The sequence below is a fragment of the Fusarium pseudograminearum genome, chromosome 2 (assembly GCF_000303195.2).
Source record: "Fusarium pseudograminearum CS3096 chromosome 2, whole genome shotgun sequence".
NCBI lineage: Eukaryota > Fungi > Ascomycota > Sordariomycetes > Hypocreales > Nectriaceae > Fusarium > Fusarium pseudograminearum.
In genome coordinates this window covers 838,399-857,144 of record NC_031952.1, presented here as the reverse complement: position 1 = coordinate 857,144, position 18,746 = coordinate 838,399, and the positions used below count along the sequence as shown (strand labels likewise).

At 49.2% G+C, this 18,746-nt stretch overlaps 5 protein-coding genes across 5 annotated transcripts; 4 read left to right on the top strand and 1 right to left on the bottom strand.

The window, feature by feature from the left end:
• Window positions 1-339: 339 nt before the first annotated feature.
• Window positions 340-2,915, top strand: FPSE_09539 (uncharacterized protein; the record flags this gene model as incomplete). The annotated part of the gene is made up of 3 exons (XM_009262656.1): window positions 340-393; window positions 677-1,260; window positions 1,307-2,915. The coding sequence occupies 3 exons, from the start codon at window positions 340-342 to the stop codon at window positions 2,913-2,915; spliced, it is 2,247 nt and encodes a 748-aa protein (XP_009260931.1).
• Window positions 2,916-3,155: 240 nt separating this feature from the next.
• On the bottom strand, window positions 3,156-7,169 carry FPSE_09540 (uncharacterized protein; the record flags this gene model as incomplete). The annotated part of the gene is made up of 4 exons (XM_009262657.1): window positions 3,156-4,758; window positions 4,810-4,961; window positions 5,292-6,939; window positions 6,988-7,169. The coding sequence occupies 4 exons, from the start codon at window positions 7,167-7,169 to the stop codon at window positions 3,156-3,158; spliced, it is 3,585 nt and encodes a 1,194-aa protein (XP_009260932.1).
• Window positions 7,170-11,162: 3,993 nt separating this feature from the next.
• On the top strand, window positions 11,163-12,068 carry FPSE_09541 (uncharacterized protein; the record flags this gene model as incomplete). The annotated part of the gene is made up of 1 exon (XM_009262658.1): window positions 11,163-12,068. One exon carries the CDS (start codon window positions 11,163-11,165, stop codon window positions 12,066-12,068), a length of 906 nt encoding a protein of 301 aa, XP_009260933.1.
• A 662-nt stretch (window positions 12,069-12,730) lies between these two features.
• FPSE_09542 (uncharacterized protein) lies at window positions 12,731-14,131 on the top strand (the record flags this gene model as incomplete). The annotated part of the gene is made up of 1 exon (XM_009262659.1): window positions 12,731-14,131. One exon carries the CDS (start codon window positions 12,731-12,733, stop codon window positions 14,129-14,131), a length of 1,401 nt encoding a protein of 466 aa, XP_009260934.1.
• A 3,997-nt stretch (window positions 14,132-18,128) lies between these two features.
• Window positions 18,129-18,566, top strand: FPSE_09543 (uncharacterized protein; the record flags this gene model as incomplete). Its single annotated transcript, XM_009262660.1, has 1 exon — window positions 18,129-18,566. One exon carries the CDS (start codon window positions 18,129-18,131, stop codon window positions 18,564-18,566), a length of 438 nt encoding a protein of 145 aa, XP_009260935.1.
• Between the last annotated feature and the right edge of the window lie 180 nt (window positions 18,567-18,746).

The following is an 18,746-nucleotide window of genomic DNA, read 5'->3' as shown; positions in this document are numbered from 1 at the left end:
TGCAAAATTAAATGATTACACCATCAATTCTGCCATCAGGAGATGATACTCCGATTGCATCTCGGGTATAACCTCAACCTGTGCTATTCCCGCATCTGTCAGTCTGCCTTGCCCACCAACTCCAACTCCCGACGAGACAAAGACACATGAAACAAACACGAATCAGGTACCACACGCGTTACCAAACACTCGGAACTAATGTTTCCCCCGCTCCAAGGCAGAAAAGGCAGAGTCTTGGGCAGATTAGACAGATCCCCCGTCTAGATGCGGGCACCCACACCAGAATCAGCCTTAACAGATGCCTTGAACCCAAAATGGGGCATTACGACTGCTTACACCATGCGAGATTGCCATTCGTGGCGCACAGCCCGGCATGACTGGTCTAGACTAGACGTAAGACTAAGCAATCCATCGTGACATGGGTTTGCTATTCACTAAATGCGGTCTGACTGTCCTGTCAGACAACACATGGATCACCCCAATAGGTAGGACTTGGCATCTACTCAGATACATAATTTAAAGCTAGTCTTTCGCTCTTTTCGATGGGATATTATCTTGCTCGTATTCTTTGGCAATTACTTACTTGCACTTACATCCGTTTGACACGGAATTAATAGCCCATCATGGTGGCAAGTACCATCACCTGCACTGTCATATCCCAACTAACACATCCCAGACAGTACCCCTTTTTCGCAGTCTCGTCAGTGGTTCAAAAACCACCAAAGAAGAGCCCATCAAGTCTGAAGATGCCCAAGAACCCATTACCATCATCTCAGACAAAGATGCAACTATTCGCCTCGAGCCTGTCCCAAGCAGAAACGGTCTCCTCATTAAAATAGAGACACCCAAGGAACCCTCCGTCAACATCCCCCATGTCCCTTGCGATATTGTCCTAGTCATCGATGTCTCAGGCAGTATGGGTCAACCGGCGCCCGTGCCGGGAGAGGATCAAGAGAGTGCTGGATTGTCTGTTCTTGATCTCACAAAGCATGCTGCGCGAACCATTATCGAGAGCATGAATGAGAACGATCGTCTTAGTATCGTTACTTTTGCATCAAAGGCCAAGGTTTTACAACCTCTTTTGCCTATGAACAAAGATAACAAGACTCGAGCTATCAATAATGTTAAGAGCATGAAGCCTCGTGATGCTACTAATCTTTGGCAGGGTATGCTTGAGGCTATCAAGCAGTTCAACACAGACGAGTCATCTCCCAATGTTCCAGCTATCATGATCCTCACCGACGGAATGCCCAACCACATGTAAGTCTCCCCCATCCCCGAGATATCTCATACTCACATCCCCCAGGAACCCAGCAGTAGGCTTCGTCCCCAAGATTCGCAACATGGGACCCCTTCCAGCATCAATCCACACGTTCGGCTTCGGGTACAGTCTTAAATCAGATCTTCTCAAATCCATCGCCGAGATTGGAAACGGCAACTACGCCTTTATTCCCGATGCAGGCATGATCGGAACCGTCTTTGTCCACGCCGTCGCAAACCTCCAAAGCACCTTTGCAACACGCGCTGTGCTAAAGCTCTCATACTCTAAACCCCTGGAGCTGCTGGAGACCACTGGCCCATCCGTGGAACAAAAACCTGTCGAGTTCGCCGATGATTCTGAGGATAGCGTCGCTGAGTTGACCTTGATGCTTGGAAACTTGCAGTTCGGCCAGTCGCGCGACATCTTCCTTCGCGTCAATAACACCAAGGAGTTGGAGTCTCTAGATGAACAGGATCCCACTCGTTCTGTTGTAGGGGCTTACTTGACATACGTCAAGCCAGGCAACTGCATCAAGAGTCGCAAGGTCCTTGAAGCCATGATGTCCAAGGATGCCGACTTCATCCCTATGGCCACCGCGCAACGCAGCGTCCTAGAGCAAAGCGACATCTCCCCCTCTGAAATCGCCTACCATGAATCCAGATCCATCATCTGCAACTTCCTCTCAACCATCTTCGAGATTCAGCCCAGTGGTGACCGCTTAGTCACGCCACTTATAAAGCAAAGGCACCCCGATCTCAAGACTCTAATTGAGACTCTTCCCGCAAAGGACTTTACCGATGACAAGAACAAGTCGCTCATGCAGGAACTCTCAATGGAGGAACCCAAAGGTCAAATCTACCTAGCTATCCAGAAAAACCGTGACTTTAACAGATGGGGATTACATTTCCTCCCTTCGTTGTGCAACGCGCATACTCGCCAGGTATGCAACTCGTTCAAAGACCCTGGACCTCTTCAGTACAGCACCGAAAGTCCCCTGTTTATTTCCTGCCGCGACTCTTTGGATCAAATCTTTGACAATCTTCCTGTTCCTGAACCTTCAATCACTCATCGATCAAACGGATTCTTCTCCGCCAGCTCAGTCCCCTCGAGCATGAGCGCCTACCGCAACAGCTCAGGCGTCTGCTTCGCAGCCTCCACAGAAGTAACCCTCGCATCCGGCCGCATCGTCCAAATGCGCAAACTCCGTCGCGGAATGAAAGTCCGCACACCGCGTGGTTCACGCCGCGTAGCCCTTGTTCTCAAAACACCCGTCGAGCAAGAAGTTCTCTGCCGCGTAGGCGACATCCTCGTAACGCCGTGGCATCCTATTTCTTCAGACAGCAAGCGCTGGGATTTCCCCGCCAACGAAGCCACTGCTGTTGTCATGTATACGGGATGTATTTACTCTATTCTGCTTGAACGCGATGCGAGTGTTGCTGCGCATGCTATTCGTGTTGGGGACATGTGGGGTGTTACTCTTGGTCATGGATTGACGTGTGGTGCTGATGTGCGTGCGCATGAGTTTTTTGGTGATTATAATGTTGTTGGGAAGAGTCTTTTGGGTTTGGAGAGAAGGGCTAATGGGGTTGTGGTTGGGAATGGTGTTGAGAGGGATGAGAGTGGGTTGGTGATGGGGTTTCGCCAAAGTAAGTGATGGCATGACATTGTAGTAGTTTAGTATTCGCAATTGTAATCACTTGCATTGAGATAATTATTCTTAAGTTCCAGTTCATCTTTTGTCTATTCCTTGTAAATCATCTATCGCATTCTGCCAAGGGCCAGCCTTGGTCAACTTTTCCCAAACTCCTATAAATGCATCATGTCTTTTCCAACCAAACTCCTCTAAAAGTATCCTTCCATTTTCCCAAACTCCATTTTACATAACAAAAAAATACTAGGCAGTGCGGTACTTCTTAACCGGCCTCGTCACCGCCTCTCCATCATCCTCACTCCGTCTCTTCGACCTCCTCACCTCCTCACTATCTGATTCAGAATCAGAAACAGGTTTCAAGTCAAATATACCCTCACGTGGAACAAAATGTTTGAACTTGCTCAAGCTCTCCTCATTATACACGCACGCCAAAGAGAGAACCGGTCTAGACCGGACAGTTCTAGGGCTCACAGGTGCTGATTCGACGAATGTAGCTGCTTGATCCCAGTTGACGGGGCCCCATTTAATCTTCTTCGGTTCTTGGCCATAAGGAATCGCCCAGGGAGGTGTTCTTGGTCCGGAAGAGTGCGTGGATAGGGATACATATCCGTCGTCATAATTCGGCTCAGATTCGGACGTACATTGGGGTCCGTTTGGCTGCACAAGTTGGAGTCCAGGCTGGGGCTTAGACTCGGACTCATATCGGGGTCCGTATTGCTTTTCAGGTTGGGGTTCAGGTTGAGCTGGCGCAGAATCAACACTTCCTTGCATTGAGTAGAGGTTACTAGGCTCAGCATACTTTCGAAGGGGTAGTGAATCGCGGCGTGCAGCGACATCGTAGATACCCTTCCATTCAGCAGGCCAGCCCATACCCTCCTTGCCAAGTTGATGGGGAAGCTCGGGGTTGTGGATTTGGGTAATAGTGGGAGATTTCCAGAGACTCTCAACCAAGTTGGGTGTCGAAGGCATATCCCGACGAGCGTAGTAGGGATGCCATCGAAGAATGTCCCTTTGACGTTCCAAATTCTTCACAAACCGAAAGGGAATACCGCGGAATTGAGGGAAATCGACAGGTTGTCGTTCATTCCACCCGTGAAAAGCGTACTTCATCCACGGATGTACAGCAAGGAGTTTCGAGGGACATACTTCCATACATCCCACGCTGGCGAGATCCTCCCACGCTTCCGTCAACTGCAGCAACTCCTTTCGCGCAACCAGCCAATTCCAATAACACTCCCCATGGTCCAAAACATCCTCCCTCTCGATCTTGGCACCAAAAGGATGACTCTGGCTCTGTGAGATATTATCAATGATCTCCTGTCCCCGATTCCAAAGCTCCCACATCTTGGCACCAGCATCAAAAAACTCCCGTCGGATATCCCCCTCGTACGCAAACTCATCCGAGTTAATGCTCATAATTCTCCAGTCATTTGAAGTAATAGGATGCAGATTTGAGTCGAACAATTCCAGCATTTCGGGCTCCAGGATGCGATGGTTGGCCTGCCATCCCTTGCATCTGGCTTTGGGGTCGTCTCTTCCTTCGCAGACGAGGACTTGGCCTGCCTGACAGCAAGGGCCGTGTACCGGACACGGAACTGTGGCGTTGGGGTCCTTGGGGAGACGAAGGCGTTCGTTGGAGCGGTGGTGGCAGGGAGGTGGGAGTTCGAAAGGGTGGTAGGCTGTTGCTCCTGTGACGGGGTTGATGATGACACGACGCTGCGTGTGGCAGCGGGTGAAGTGGTAAATTGTGAAGTAGCACATGCTGAGCGATGTGGTGTAGTTGTGTGAGCTTGATGTAGTTGTGTGAGCTTGATGAAAATTGTAGACTTGGAACTTTGAATTGAAGCTGTATTGATTAGTCTAGAATGTGAATGGATATCGAGAGGCTATATATCACATCTTGTAGCCAGGCGGTGCTGGAGCATAGTCGTTAAAGACAGTATTGTTCCATGTATATACAAAGCAGGAGTTTTTGGCGTCAAAGGCGTTGTTCATTGTTAGGGACAGGATGTTGCCCTTTGAGGGTGTCGTTTCAAGATTGAACAGGGTCTTTGTAAGTGGTGAACAACGACCATAAAAAGTGCGTTCCCTCCTCTGTCCAGCTGTTTCTTGTAAAAATTCCGCAGTTCAAAGGAAGAATTGATGTTTCAGGTAACTTGTTCGACAAAAGACGTTGTTCATTCTAGTTTCTACCAGCACGCCCAACTCAAAGGTTGACGCGATGAGTATGAGCCGGCTTTAGAGTGCCATGAACTCAACTCTACCAGAATGAGACGGAATAGCTCAATCACAGCAAGCTCAAACTACCTTTGGCTATTTGTATTCTTCAATTTACTATTAACATTATTATATATCAGACCTCTCAACATGCAAATATACATCACCAGCGTCAATCCCATTCCTTCTTCTCAACGACGCAACACTCATCTTGACTGCCCTCTCAATAGCTTCTCCTCCACAAACAGCAACAGCAACATTCCCTGGCACATCCCCAACAGCAGTCCTTACAAACGTCGCAATCTCAGGCCGTCCATCGGTGTGTTCAATAACCGAGGCATACGCCCCATCTAGATCCATATCCACCTCTTCCTTCAACAGCTGATTTTCCTTCGCACTCTCCGACGATCGCGCAGAGTCAATTGAGAAGCGCTCCAATTCGACACTAGGCCCCCTTGCTGTTTCTGGGTCAATTAATCGCTCGCGACTTTCATCTTGGAGAACGGCTTCGGATACAGTGTTGGGTCCTCTCGTCACTGCGACTTGGATCTTTGTCGAGATACCCATCTCTTTGGCGCGTGAGAGTAGGCGGGTTATCCGTTGGAGGTACACTTTGGCATGGGCTGTGTGGCGCACAATGTACAGAGCGCTGATGGTGTGGATGCACCCTGGAGATTGAGATGAGAGTAGATCCTCGAGAATTGGCGTCGTAAATGATCCTCCAGTCGATGCAGCGACGAGAACTAAATTCTCATACTGCTTCCAATTCGGCACCGCTCCAAATGGACCCGTTACCATCACGCGCAAACCCCCAGTATCCCCTCTCAACCCCGTCCTTCTTGCCCAGTCGTTCAAGTCCCTCGTCAAACCCGTCTTTGTCTTGATCGTCAATTGAAGGTCCTGCGTTTTCGTCTGCAAATCAGGAATATTCGTAATAGTAAACGGATGCGGCGTCTCCCATCTAAAAGTCGGCGACCAGATCAAAACATGCTGTCCAGGGATCCACTTGAACCCAACATTTCGAACCGTCATAACGGTCAACTCTGAGTCTACAGCTTCGACTTGGGCGTCGTGAGTATATCGCACAGAAGGGTTCGCCGAGACACGTAGCCGTAGGTTCCGCCAGATGGGGTTTGCCGAGCGTGTCACCACGTCGTACGCAAAGACGCCCACGGCGCACCAGATGCTGAAAAGGTGGTGGTCTGGAACGTGAAGGACCAGGAATACCAAGAGTAGCACGATAGAAATGATGTGTTGCATGACAAAGAGCTCATATTTTATGCGACGGAAGAATGGAATTGTTGAGACGACGGTCCAGGCTAGGATGAACCAGGCTGCGATGCCGGGGAGAACCATCTTGACGGTTTTAATCTCGGTCCAGAAGAAGTTGGCTACGAGCCACTCGTAGGTGAAAAAGCCACCGTGGATGGTGGCGCTGGCGAAGAAGACTCTTGAGGCCCATCGGTGGAACCAGTTGATCCTCTCGTATGAAGTTCCCAGTAAAAGACCAATTGGATTGACGCGCACTGCGAGGAGAAAGGGTAGGGAGGTCTGGGTTGCTGTGATCCATGCTGCGCGAAAGGCGATGCGCTCGTGAAAAGTGCCGTCGTGTTTGATGGACTTGTATGTGATGAGAAATGCGATGAACGAAGCATATGCCACAACAACGATTGTCTTGCGCAGCGGGAGAGTCGCAGACCAGGCGGGGTGTCCAATTAGTTTTGATGTGAGGTTCTTTGGTGTATCGATCAATCTCTCAATGGTAGAAATCGCGGTATCTGAACTGGCCCCCAAATCCCTTCTCTTTAGCCTGTTGATGTGTGAGTGTTGTGATTAGCATGTGATTGTTGTTACTTACCTTTGTTTAGCAACAAAGAGTGAGACCAAATGTGAGATAGAAGCTATTATTAGCAGCGTCGCAAGGACGTACCAGTAAAGGCAAGCGAGGAAGTGCTGTCTCGCTCCATCTTCAGTCTGGTGTCCATGACCGTGTTTCTTTTCTTCGTGTCCGTGATCTCCGTGTCTCTTGAAGATATCCATAACATAATTGAAGAGAGGAAAAGAAAGAGGAATGTTGTCTGTTGGAGTTGGAATGAAGAAGCTGGACCAACACGGTCAAGCTTGTGATTACGTTATGCAACATTTCCGGTTCATCCGTATCCGCAATTGGTTGAATCTTGCTCAAATGGACGCATCCAGCCCAAAGTCGAGACGAGAGTCGCATCAGTTTACGAGCATCCGGGCTGAAGTAATCGCACCTTTCCTAGAGCGATTACCCCAGCCTCATCTTAACTTTATTGTTCAGCTCTGGGGACAAGAAGGGAAAAGCTGCTATTTTTGGACGGACTCACCCTATACCAACAGACCAATTGATGTGAAATGAAGTTATCACGATGTCCTACCGGTATTTAGATAATGACTTTTATCTTGTCGCATTCTGTCTTCAGTTGAAATTGATAACTACTCTGCAAAAATACACGCGACAAGAGAGGAGGCGCTTGTCTGTTGTTCCGTGGTTTCACCTTGCAGCTGAATCAACATCCGAAAACCCCAATCGAACTACTAAGGTACTGAACACTTTTCACACAATACGGCGCAGCCAATAAAGATATCGACATTTCGGAGGAAAATAAACAACCCAGACTGGGGACTACAATTGACTGAAGTGTTTAAAGACACCTGAGATCAAAAGATAAAATATATATGAAGCTGAAGTGATGATGTTTTCGCATCTCATCCCATTACCACCAAAAGCAAAGGCGTCATCCAGTATATTTTTAGTGGGTAAGCTCCTGTACAGTGATACGCCAAATCAAGAGCCTCAAGTCTAGACTTGGCAATTCCGCCGACATATGGCATCAGAGTAAACAATATTGGTCCGGTCAAGGCAGTGAGCGACGTCGACAACTCACCCTACAGCAGCATGTCTCAGGTTCCCTGTCTTGTCACACACAGATATTCACAACCTGCAGCTCTGGCATTCTTCCAGTTGTGCTTTGATAATCACTGCCCTATCGTTGCCCACTCCCGATCAGCATCTACAGCAGCTGACCGAATGATCGCCAAGGTGCATAACGCAGCGTCACATCGTCGGGCTTATGTAGAATAGAATTTTCGCAATCTGATACGACGCTGCCTCTCTCCGATGTCGGGTATCGTCGATGCAAGCGTCAGTTGTCTTGGAAATGCATTAACTAGCTAATACAATGCACGATACATTACTGCATCTCAGATAAAATACACTGCCACCTAGATAACCAAAAATCTCGAACAAAAAAGCAACGTCCATACCTTCATACCGACTATGTTAGTAGAGATAACCTTGCAGTAAAAAGAGGCACAGTTCCGTAGGTGGCTTCTATTCCGTGCCTGGGCGTGGCACACCTCCAAGACAAGCTTAGTTTTTAGTTGCATCAGGTGAACAAGACGGCTGCCACAACCAGTCATGCATTTGTGTCGCCCCTCGGCTGGCATTTCTACCGCCGATTTCACATGTTTTGTCCATAAATCTTGTGATGGAATACGAATAATGCATGGAACAAAATAGGTCAGGCAGGACATGTACCATCTGTCAATACAAGACCCCTACTGTATTATTATCTGGGGGACCCTATCACCGACCCAAAGAGTTCCCCAGTTTGTCGCCAAGAGATGACCAGTCTTTTTTTTTGTCGGTATTTCATCTAAACATAGTAAATTCCTGCTATGATGGCAATATCTGCAAAACGCGTCATCTTAGCTGTCGATGAACAACAACAAGAAGCCGGACCGACGGGAAGAGCCGGCTCTCATTCCAACGCACTGCTAAATTTATTATTGGTGTCTGCCCACTAATTCATCACTGACCGTTTGTCCACTAAATTAATCACTGGTGCTCGTAAAAATGAGGGGCCTGAGTGTCTCAGAGACGCTGGGATCATCCCCGCGATTAAAGAGAAAGCGCTTAACTTGAGTTGGCTCGAGTCACGAGAATGAGAATGACAACGGGGACAACCCATCGTCATGAGAGAGAAACTCCCGCCTGAGAGATTGCATTGATAGTCGATATGTACAAGTCAGCTATAACCCGGGCATGATTTGCATAACATGGCCTTGTTATTGACGTATATGTATATGCAGCATGGATTGCACTGTCAGGACGGACGGGACTGTACATATGTCTGCTGTCCCACTTGACGTTTGACACGTGGGGAGAAATGAGCTGTGATCAAGCCCTGACTTTCTGTCTCTGATCGTTGAAGCTTACTGACTCTAAGAGACACTGTCGGATATATCTAGGCATGTCCGAGTTAATCCTTCACATCAATACACAGATAATCTAAACGCTGAATGTACCTCTCAGGCACGGACCTACCGATCCAAGAAGGAAAAAGGCGCAGACGGGCCGCGTAAAAGTCAAGAGTCAAAAAGTCCAACCGACCAATCCTTTCTGCACGACGCGACGTGGGGGGTCCCTGCAGAGACGATCGATAGACTGCTTATGGATTCCTGTTCCGTTGTAACCCGCCGATTTGTATCCTCTAGCCTCAGTGATGACCTGAGCTAGGACATGACTGTCTGTCGGTGTCGAGACCGGATGAATACCGTAGCAAGGTAGTGAAGAGCCACCCCCCGGGCACACAGACCAGATCAGACATTCCATGTCTTTTACTCTGGTGAAACACTTTAACAGTAAAGACACTGAACATGTGAAGATGAGGGGATCTATCAACTGTACTACTCCTACGACATGCTGTACTCGTCATATGATTGACTCCTCTCTCTCCCCTATTAAACAACTCCTATTCCTTTTGTTCTCTACTTCTTCTTCCTCTCGCTTATTCGATCATCATCCTCTCGCTATCCTGTTCACTCCGCTCTCCGCAGCCGCAGCCGAACCGGCCCCATAAGCCTTTACGACTCCTCTTTTTTCCGTTCGATCGTCAACGCCACTCAACTGAGAGCGCTAATAACAAAAAAAAACTCTCCACAACGTGGTTGTTGAGGTAAGGTGACATTCTCTCTACTCCATTTTGCTTGGACGATCTGTGGAAAATATCATGAGACTAAAGACTAACCCTTTGGTGCTTTTTTTATTTTGTAGAGTACCACCGAGAGGGATTTAAATCGCACCGCTAGATTATACTCAATCGTTCGATTTGAGGCGGGGGGATTCAGATCTCATATTCTCTTCCACCAGACATCACCCCAAGTCTATCTTGACTCAGCTCATCGTTTTATGTTTAACCATATTTATCCACTCAACCTAAACGCTTGTCCAAGGTGCATGACACCACCACCATCACCACACTTCAACTCCTCATCTGCCATCGTGCATATCTTCACCGCCCAATCCCAAAGGCCCAGGTCTTGTCCTTCTTTTCCCGCTTAAACTACTGCAGTCCTCCACCCCTGCTAGCGGTCCCTGGAACTGCAACTCAAGCTTGGGAGACATCTGGGTCCTTTTCGCTACAATCGCCCAGGGCCCTTGTTCAAGTTCCCAGTTCCAGTTCCTCGTCTCTCTGCTAAACTAAATAAAAGGGAAACCTGGGACGCGCAGACCGCAACTTTTCGCTTGTCTTGTCTTGCTCTGACTCCATTTTCTTCCCTTTTTCCTTTTGTTTTCTCTCCCCCCCCCCGGTAACCGAGAGAATCCTTTTATTCTTTCGCTTCCCGCCTCACCGCGAGAAAGGAAGGAAAAAGCTTGTTATTGTTTCCAATTTGTTGGGAAAAATTAACAAGTCTCCTGAAACCTTGGCTGGGACTGGGTTTCTTCCGAGATTGTTCTGTCGTTTAAAAAAGAAGGAAGGAAATAAAAGAGAAGCGACGTGCTGGCTGTTATAGAGCTTGTGAATCCCCTCTCTCTCTTCTGACAGTCACATCACTCACATTCTTTTTTTCTTTTCTTCTTACTCCGACAAAGCAATAACAACGATTTAATATTCTATTCCTATTCCCACCCCCCACTACTTTACTCTTATTCTTTATCGATAAAGATTATCTATATCTCTCTAGTGGGTCGAAGCTTCTACCAGATTGAATGCTAGCTTCATGATGGATGAGAGGTCCGAGTCTCGAGCGTCTGGAACGACATACCACAGCTTCGCCGATACGGAGTTGTTCGAGTCTGCGTCTCCCCCGCCTCGACCACCCGTGACATACGACACCACCAGTCTTCAGCACCTCGAACATCTTCAACATGAGCTTCAGCGCCAACAGCAGCAGCCCAAGGAACCCACCTGGGTGAGGGACCGTCGACCGCCCACGGCAAAGATGCAGCGCCAAGATTCTGGCTACGAGTCCAACACCCCTCGGCGCACCTCTACCTCCAACACCACCACCTCAAGTCGATGGTCGAATGGCTCCTCCCGAGACACCAGCAGTAACAGCAGCAACGGGTCAGGAGTTAGAACTCGCTTCCGCGATCGGCGCCCTTCTCTTCGTCGCTCAGCAAAGACGCACCCCGTTCAACAAACCCGCACAAGCGCCCAGTCGCTTCATCTCGTGCGCACAAACACAGCTACTCAACAACCCTCAAAGCAACCTACCGCCTTCTTCCACTTCCCCTCGCCAGACCCTATCCAGCTCGCCGACAGCGTTCCCGATCGTCGCGTCCAACCCACGCCCATCCCTTCCCCGCCGCCGCAGACAACGCACTACTGGACCAGCGACCGCACGCGCCGTCTCGAGTACGCAGCCATTGACGCTGCCACGCGCGGTGTCAAGGGCTGGGTTCTGAAACACATTGTTCCAGACTGCTTCGTGTCTCGCGAGAACAGACATGTCTCGTTTGACGACGACTCAGGAAGTGTGCGCCGGTACAGGCTCGAGCTGGAGGATGATCACCATATGGAGAAGATCAAGGCGGGCGCGCATAAGAACAAGAATGGAAGAAGACGCAAGGGATGGAAATTCTGGAAACGCCAAAAGGCCGAGGCTCAACCCGCGGCGTACATCTGATCTTGATCTAAACCAGCCACCACCACAAGCAAACATCACAAGGCCAGGGGTATTCTTTATTCACACAACAAAGAAAAACAACAGCCCCCTCCTCCTCACCACAACCCCGCATAACCTACCTTATCGCATCAAAGCAGCATCGTTGGCGTTATATACCCGTTGGTTTTAACAGTATTCTTTTAATTGTTTATTTTGTTTATACAGTACCCGCCACAGAACGCAGAGCATGATAATGATTTCTTGAAAGCCGAGCATACATATTTATTTTCTTTACCTCTTTTTGGAAAGAAGCGTACACAGCAAGAAAGACTGAAACGAAACTAGATGAAGAGATGGATGCATGACTCCCCCAATGGTGAGGAAGTATTGTTTTTTATTTGTGTTTTTACTGCTATTCAATATCCTAGATACATACAGGGCTGGTTGCTATTTATACCTACCATAGTTAGTATTGTTTAAACCAAGAAATTGACATTTCTCAAGAATTAAGCAAACATTGTGTACAATTGGGGGTGATCATTCGGGTCCGTGATGTTTCTTTGTTCTCCAAGTATGGAGGCGGCAGCATGGACCGTTAGTTCTTTGGGAATAAGAAGGGCACTGTCGCCAGAGACGGGGATGCGCATTTACTCGAGTCAAATATTTGTGCATTCTCTTGCAAAATGTCTTCATCTTCGGAACTGAGCGACATCGATTCGCCGACAATGCTACTCTCCCCGAATCAATCCCCGACTCCCTCCGTGTCCCGCTCCGTGTCAGAGGGTCCACTTCGGCGTGCAGCATCGGAGCCTTGCTTCGGACCAATCACGCCTGCGACGAGCCAACAATCGGTCGAACCTGTGGAACAAAAATCTGGTGACTGCAGAGAAGAGTCGATTGACGACGCGATTGATCAAGTCCCTTTTAGTCTCGCTCGAATGGTGGTCAATATGCAAGGATACTACGCGTCGGAGCTTGAGGCGGAAAGACAAAGAACTGATGAACTCACCCGCCAAAACGAGGAGATGATGGCAAAGATGGCAGAGATGGATAAAAGACTTCAGATGCATGTTGTTCTTATGGATGGATTTGTCGGGTTCATGAGAGAGGTCAAACAAGGTCAATTCGCTGTCGCGGAGCTTGAGATTGCGAAACAATTTGGGGGTGTTCATTTACACGAAGTCAAAGGGCTCGTCTCTGACAGCTGCGAACCAGTCGAACAAAGCGTGGAGCAGTTGACGCTAAGCGAAAACATTCCTGAGCCGAGCGATGAACAAAGAACAGTTCGCTTTACAGAGGAACCAACACCCTTTGATAGCGCAGTCTTTGATCAATTGCCGCCAACGCCGGATGTGGAAACACCTCCTGTGAGAAGCACTGGGAGACGAGCGCCGAAACGAAAGAATCCCCCTATGAGGCCGCATCGGGAGGTGAAGCGACGGACGAGAGCGGATGTGAGAAGTGTGAGGTTGAGGCATACGTCTTGGAGGGCCATTAATAATGGACATGATGAAGAATCTGGGGATGAACACAGGGGAGATATGAACGATCAAGATTATGATCCTGAACCTGAAGTTCAAGATGAAGATGAGAGCGAGGGGGAGGAACACCAAGAGCAAGAGCCAGAAGGTGCATCGGCCTCTCCACCACCCTCAGAAGACGACGGCGACGACGGCGACACCGAAAAACCCCGATACACCGTCTCCCGCTCCACAGCCCCTCGCTTCACTTCTGGCCCTTCCGGTCCTCGCTTCAAATACCACCGCATGCCCAAGACCGTGGCACTAGTATGGCAAGAATGGAAACACGGCAGTAACGGGAACCCAGCGATTGAAGAACTCGAGAATAAATACAACACATCATGGCGAATGGGGACGTTGCAGGAAAGAAAGTATGCGAGTAATTATGTCGGTGTTCGACAAAAGATTGTGAGAAGGGTAGAGGAGATGTGTGAGGTCGAGGGAATGAGTGTGAGGCAGGCGTGTGAGGTTTTGGATAAGAGGGTTGATGGGAGGATGCAGCTTTTGATGACGGCTTTGAGGAAGGGAGAGGATCCGTTGGTTGTTATTCCGAGGAGGAGGTGATTATGTGACGAAACGGGTTGGATGGATGTACATGTGTTGAGATTTGCGGTGAATCAGAGACAGACCAGAATATTACAGTTGAGCCAAGTGAAGTTGACGCGAGGCTTACATGCCCTGGTTAAACTCGATATGGGGCTATATGTCAAGCCAACCATCCCTGTGCAATTTGCCATTCGAAATCTGTCACGGGCACATGTATTTGCAATACTGGTCATCCCACTGCAAAGTATCCTAGACGTACCGTATATCGCAGATGTCGACAGTAAAGATGAACTATCTTTACTACCCCTTATGGCGCATAAGGAGATGAGTATGGAAGAGCTTTAGGGATCTACGACAATGACAGATCCATTCCCGTCGATGATTATGTCGGATAACCACCCTACTCGAGATATCGAACAGGTAGCAGAAAGCATTCATATAATGGTTCTCCAGGGCATTGCGACGTCGCTGGAAGAATGGATGTCTGCACTGCGCGGATCTACTTGAGCAAAGAATGGCGATTCACTGTATATATTCAAGCGACCAAGGCGCCCTTGGCGCAGTCCGTCACGGCGAGCGAAAGGGACACGTCACCGAGCCCGGCGCTCTGCGTTGGGCTCCTCCGGCTTGATCGCGGAGGAGGTACAAGAAGGCCGACGGCCCGGGATGGGCAGGGAGGTCTGGTGGTAGGCTATGATACCATTTCACAAAACCCAGAATCATAGCTATGTTGCTGAGACCAGTGACGGGAGTTACATGCCCGGCCCTGGACGCCAACACCACTGCCGTAGCGCCCTGGGTTCGTTGGAGTGACATCCATACCATACCTAAGCTAGCACCGTGTTTCTGTACCAGTACGTGCTCTTGTTCTTGGTTGTTCTGGCGCTCCGCTGAGGGACGATCCTGGGAGTCTATGCTGGGTTTCATCCGCTGCTCTATGTGGGTGTAGGATGGATGACCGCTCATTGAATTGGACCTTATGACTGGACTCCTTTTCATGATAGCGTTCAACAGTTGCGGGAATCTTGGTGATCGGAATGGATACCAGTCCTTCAAACCTGTGTACTCTGTTGGCTGCCTGCTAGACGAAGTTGCGGACGTTGTTGGTCCCCATCGGCAGGGGGTGAGCTGGAGAAGGAAATGATGACTGGGGAGTTCCATACTCAGAGACATCACCTAGAAGAACCACGTACATAAACAATAATTCGCTTTACGTGATTCGTTGCTGCTTGCCATGAATGTTTTGACTTCGTGAATGCCCCCTACTATGGACCAAAATTGACGAACAATATACCAACCCACACAACTATCTTAGTCTCAGCGTCGCCAGCCCACCAACATGGAAGTGAGATGGCACACAGCCACACACACAGCGAGACGCAATCTTGCAGGTATTATGGACCTCGATTACCCAGCGGAGTAGACCAGTCAGGAACCAACCGCAACAACCTCTCTAGAGGATCACCGGGAAACGGCATCCACAAACCCAAGCCTGTAAGAAGCGCTACACGGAGTATGCCTTCTTCCTCTGTGCCGTTTATCCTGTCTGGGATGTGCTTTTGCTTCGAGTAACCTTTAATACCATCGAACGCCATTTGAGTACCGATATTGTGCCCATTGTGGACGTCTAGGACAGGCATGACGAACTCAAGACATCGGGGCCGAGGAACGCCGCCGCCCCGGCCTCCCGTGCGGCGAGTCACCGATGCCCAATCTCTCACCCTTATGATGCGCCCACACGGGGGAATATCCCGATCTCCAGTTCCTGCTCACATGGGAGCCCTGAGGGCTCAACGCTGGAACCTCGCCTCCGCTGGAACCCCAGAGCGAAGATCACACAGTACGAAGGCTGGTCGATCTGCCGCCGGTCTCGCGAGCTGTCGTTCATGGCGCTGTCGCGCGTGCCCCTCGCCTCCCCGCCGAAGGCGGATATATCGATCACATACTGAGATGAAACCCGTGGTCTTCGCCCTCTAATTCGATGGCTCTTGGCACAGGTTTTGTATAAAAACCTCCAGTATTGCTGTTAGTCCCGCGCCCACGCCACCGCCCCAGGCCTTTGGGGGACTTTATTGTATCCATAGGAAGGTAGGAAAGAGGCGACCCTGACGGGTTCATCACGCTTGGTTTATGTGTTCCGGGCGGCAAGACCTGCGAAAACTCGCCCTCAAAAACGTTCAGCTATACCGTCCTATTCTTGACGAAGGGCATGCTGTGAAAAATGTGAAGTCTACAATGAATCAGATCCTTCAGCAGATGGGGTATGATGCGATTATGATTGCCTCTGCTACCATCCTGTCGAACCATGTCCGCGATTTATATGAGTACATTGAACTGTCTATAGGATGCAGTGCTTTTCGTGTACGCAGTTAGACACGAGTCCAGTTCTCTTTCAGCCGCCATATTCTGGGCCTGATGTTGGAGGCAGGCATTGTGCATTGTAGGTGCTTTTGGGAGCTTGCAAGGTAGGACGCAACTGCTTAACAAATTTCTTTGACGGCTTGCGAATTTCCGTGGCTTTGTCGATGATTGCGGTCATTATGCATAATAATCGACGCCATTACAGGATGTTTGTGGTTTGCCATATTTTTAGAACGCATTCGTTTTGAGAGTGAGTAGGATAAGTTACGTCGGCGTTTGCACCCGTGAAATATGTCTGGTAATCTCGAAATACCATGGCACAGATGCAGTCAAGTTTAATAGTGATCAAAACCATGAGAGAGTGCGTTCAGATCTGGTAGATTCATCCGGTAGTAGCTATGATACAATGAACGGGCTCGACGCCCCACAAAGACACTGTATCACTACGTGTATTGTCATCGGAGCTTTCATTACCTATGTCTGAGAGGCCTCGTTCACTGCTGTAGTTGTCTTTCGGGCTATCTATGGCGACAAGCTTGACAGAACCGGGACATCTCATTTGTCAGCCATTCGGCGGGACCGTGGCCGAGGAGGTTCCCGACATACATATGATCAAATACGACAAGGCTCGCGAGGCCTTCGAGAACAGACCCGTGTCGGGTCCAGAACGGGACCGGCGGCGAAGGCTTCCGATGCCCTTGAAAAGGCCCACGAAAAGTCGAACAAGCTGTACGAGCGCGTAGGAAGACCCTCGTTAATTCTGGCCGACGTCGTCGTAACATCCTGGGACAGACTGGTACAACAGTCGGCATAATGAGATGAGGAAAGAAGAGGTTCAACCTCGATCAAGACAAGTTGATGCAGGACCCCAGAACCCTCTCCGAAGATTGACACCCCGTTTGAGAAAGGTTCAAGGGCTTGTCGAAGGACGGGCAGTGTACTATGAGATCCTCTGGGTTTCATCCGCCATAGTGACGATGACTTTTTCTTTCCTGATCAAAAATAATATTAATTCTCTTAACATCGTTTGGATGTGGAGTCTCCTTCATTCGCATAGTTGAGCTGTTTTCACCACTGTGGGCAGTTAGTCATGAAGAGGAGATGGTGCGCATCTGGAACAAATGGGCGAAAGAGGCGCCGATTATTGGCAAAGCCCATGGAACCGTGGGAACTACATGATAACTCCGTAGACGACTGCTACGAGCCTGGCCGGAAGCTGTACTACGAGATTGACGAAAAGAGAAGATGGAGGAAGCTTGAGTGTCGAACATAATCTCGAATTTCTCTAGATCTCTTCATTAATGAAATATAAGAACGTCGGTGACGAGACCATTACTTGAGTTACGCAGCCGTAAGTGTCGGATTTCCGGTGATCTATTTCTTGGTCGAGCCACAACGTACCTGTCCGTGACTGTGTGTTGGAGGTGAAGTGATAAGCGACAAGAACAGGCGGCATCGGTACCTAATCACAACTTATCTATCCTGTGATTCACGTCTCGAGAATCCTGATGAGTTACTTCGTCGGGTACAAAAGACGATTGAGTTCCATGGAGGAACAAACTCAACAACGCAACTTGATCCATCACCAGCTACACAGCACAAGAAACGACCAACAACGATCAATAACACAACTATAATCAATCACGAACTGACAATGTCTACCAACCGAAGAGACTACAATGATCTCCCTTTTCCCTTCAACAACGAGTACTATGCAGATGCTCAAGGTCTCGTCCGCGGTTCCGATGGCCTGCTGCACGACCCCAGCCACCGCGAAACCAACGGGCAGCGACAGCAACGTGTCAACAAGCACTGGCAAGAGAACGTAAGGCGCGTGATGGGCGAAGAATTCGTCGACCTTTGGCCAGACCTACAGACAATGATCAGCCACTACACTGACCGATATCCCCCGGTATTGCAGACATTGAACAGTGCGCAACTCGAGAAGGCTGGGAGGTTGCAGGCGTGGTGTGTGCACCCTTCTATCATTCATGTAATCGTGGGTTGGCCTAGTCAAGGGTTGTCCAAGGAGCAGAGGGATGTGATTCACGCGTGTTGTGAAGATGAGAGGTCACGGCTTAGACAGAATTGAGAATGGTGTTGAGTGATGATGAATGATGGCAGGATGGTAGACGAGACGAGGACAGATGACTGGACGGTGGGCTCAGGTAATTACCTACCTCAATAATTAGAATATAATTATTATTCTAAAGTATGCCTATAGATATCAGAAGTGTTGGCTGCTCGAGGTGAGGCCAGTGTATGTTGCAGA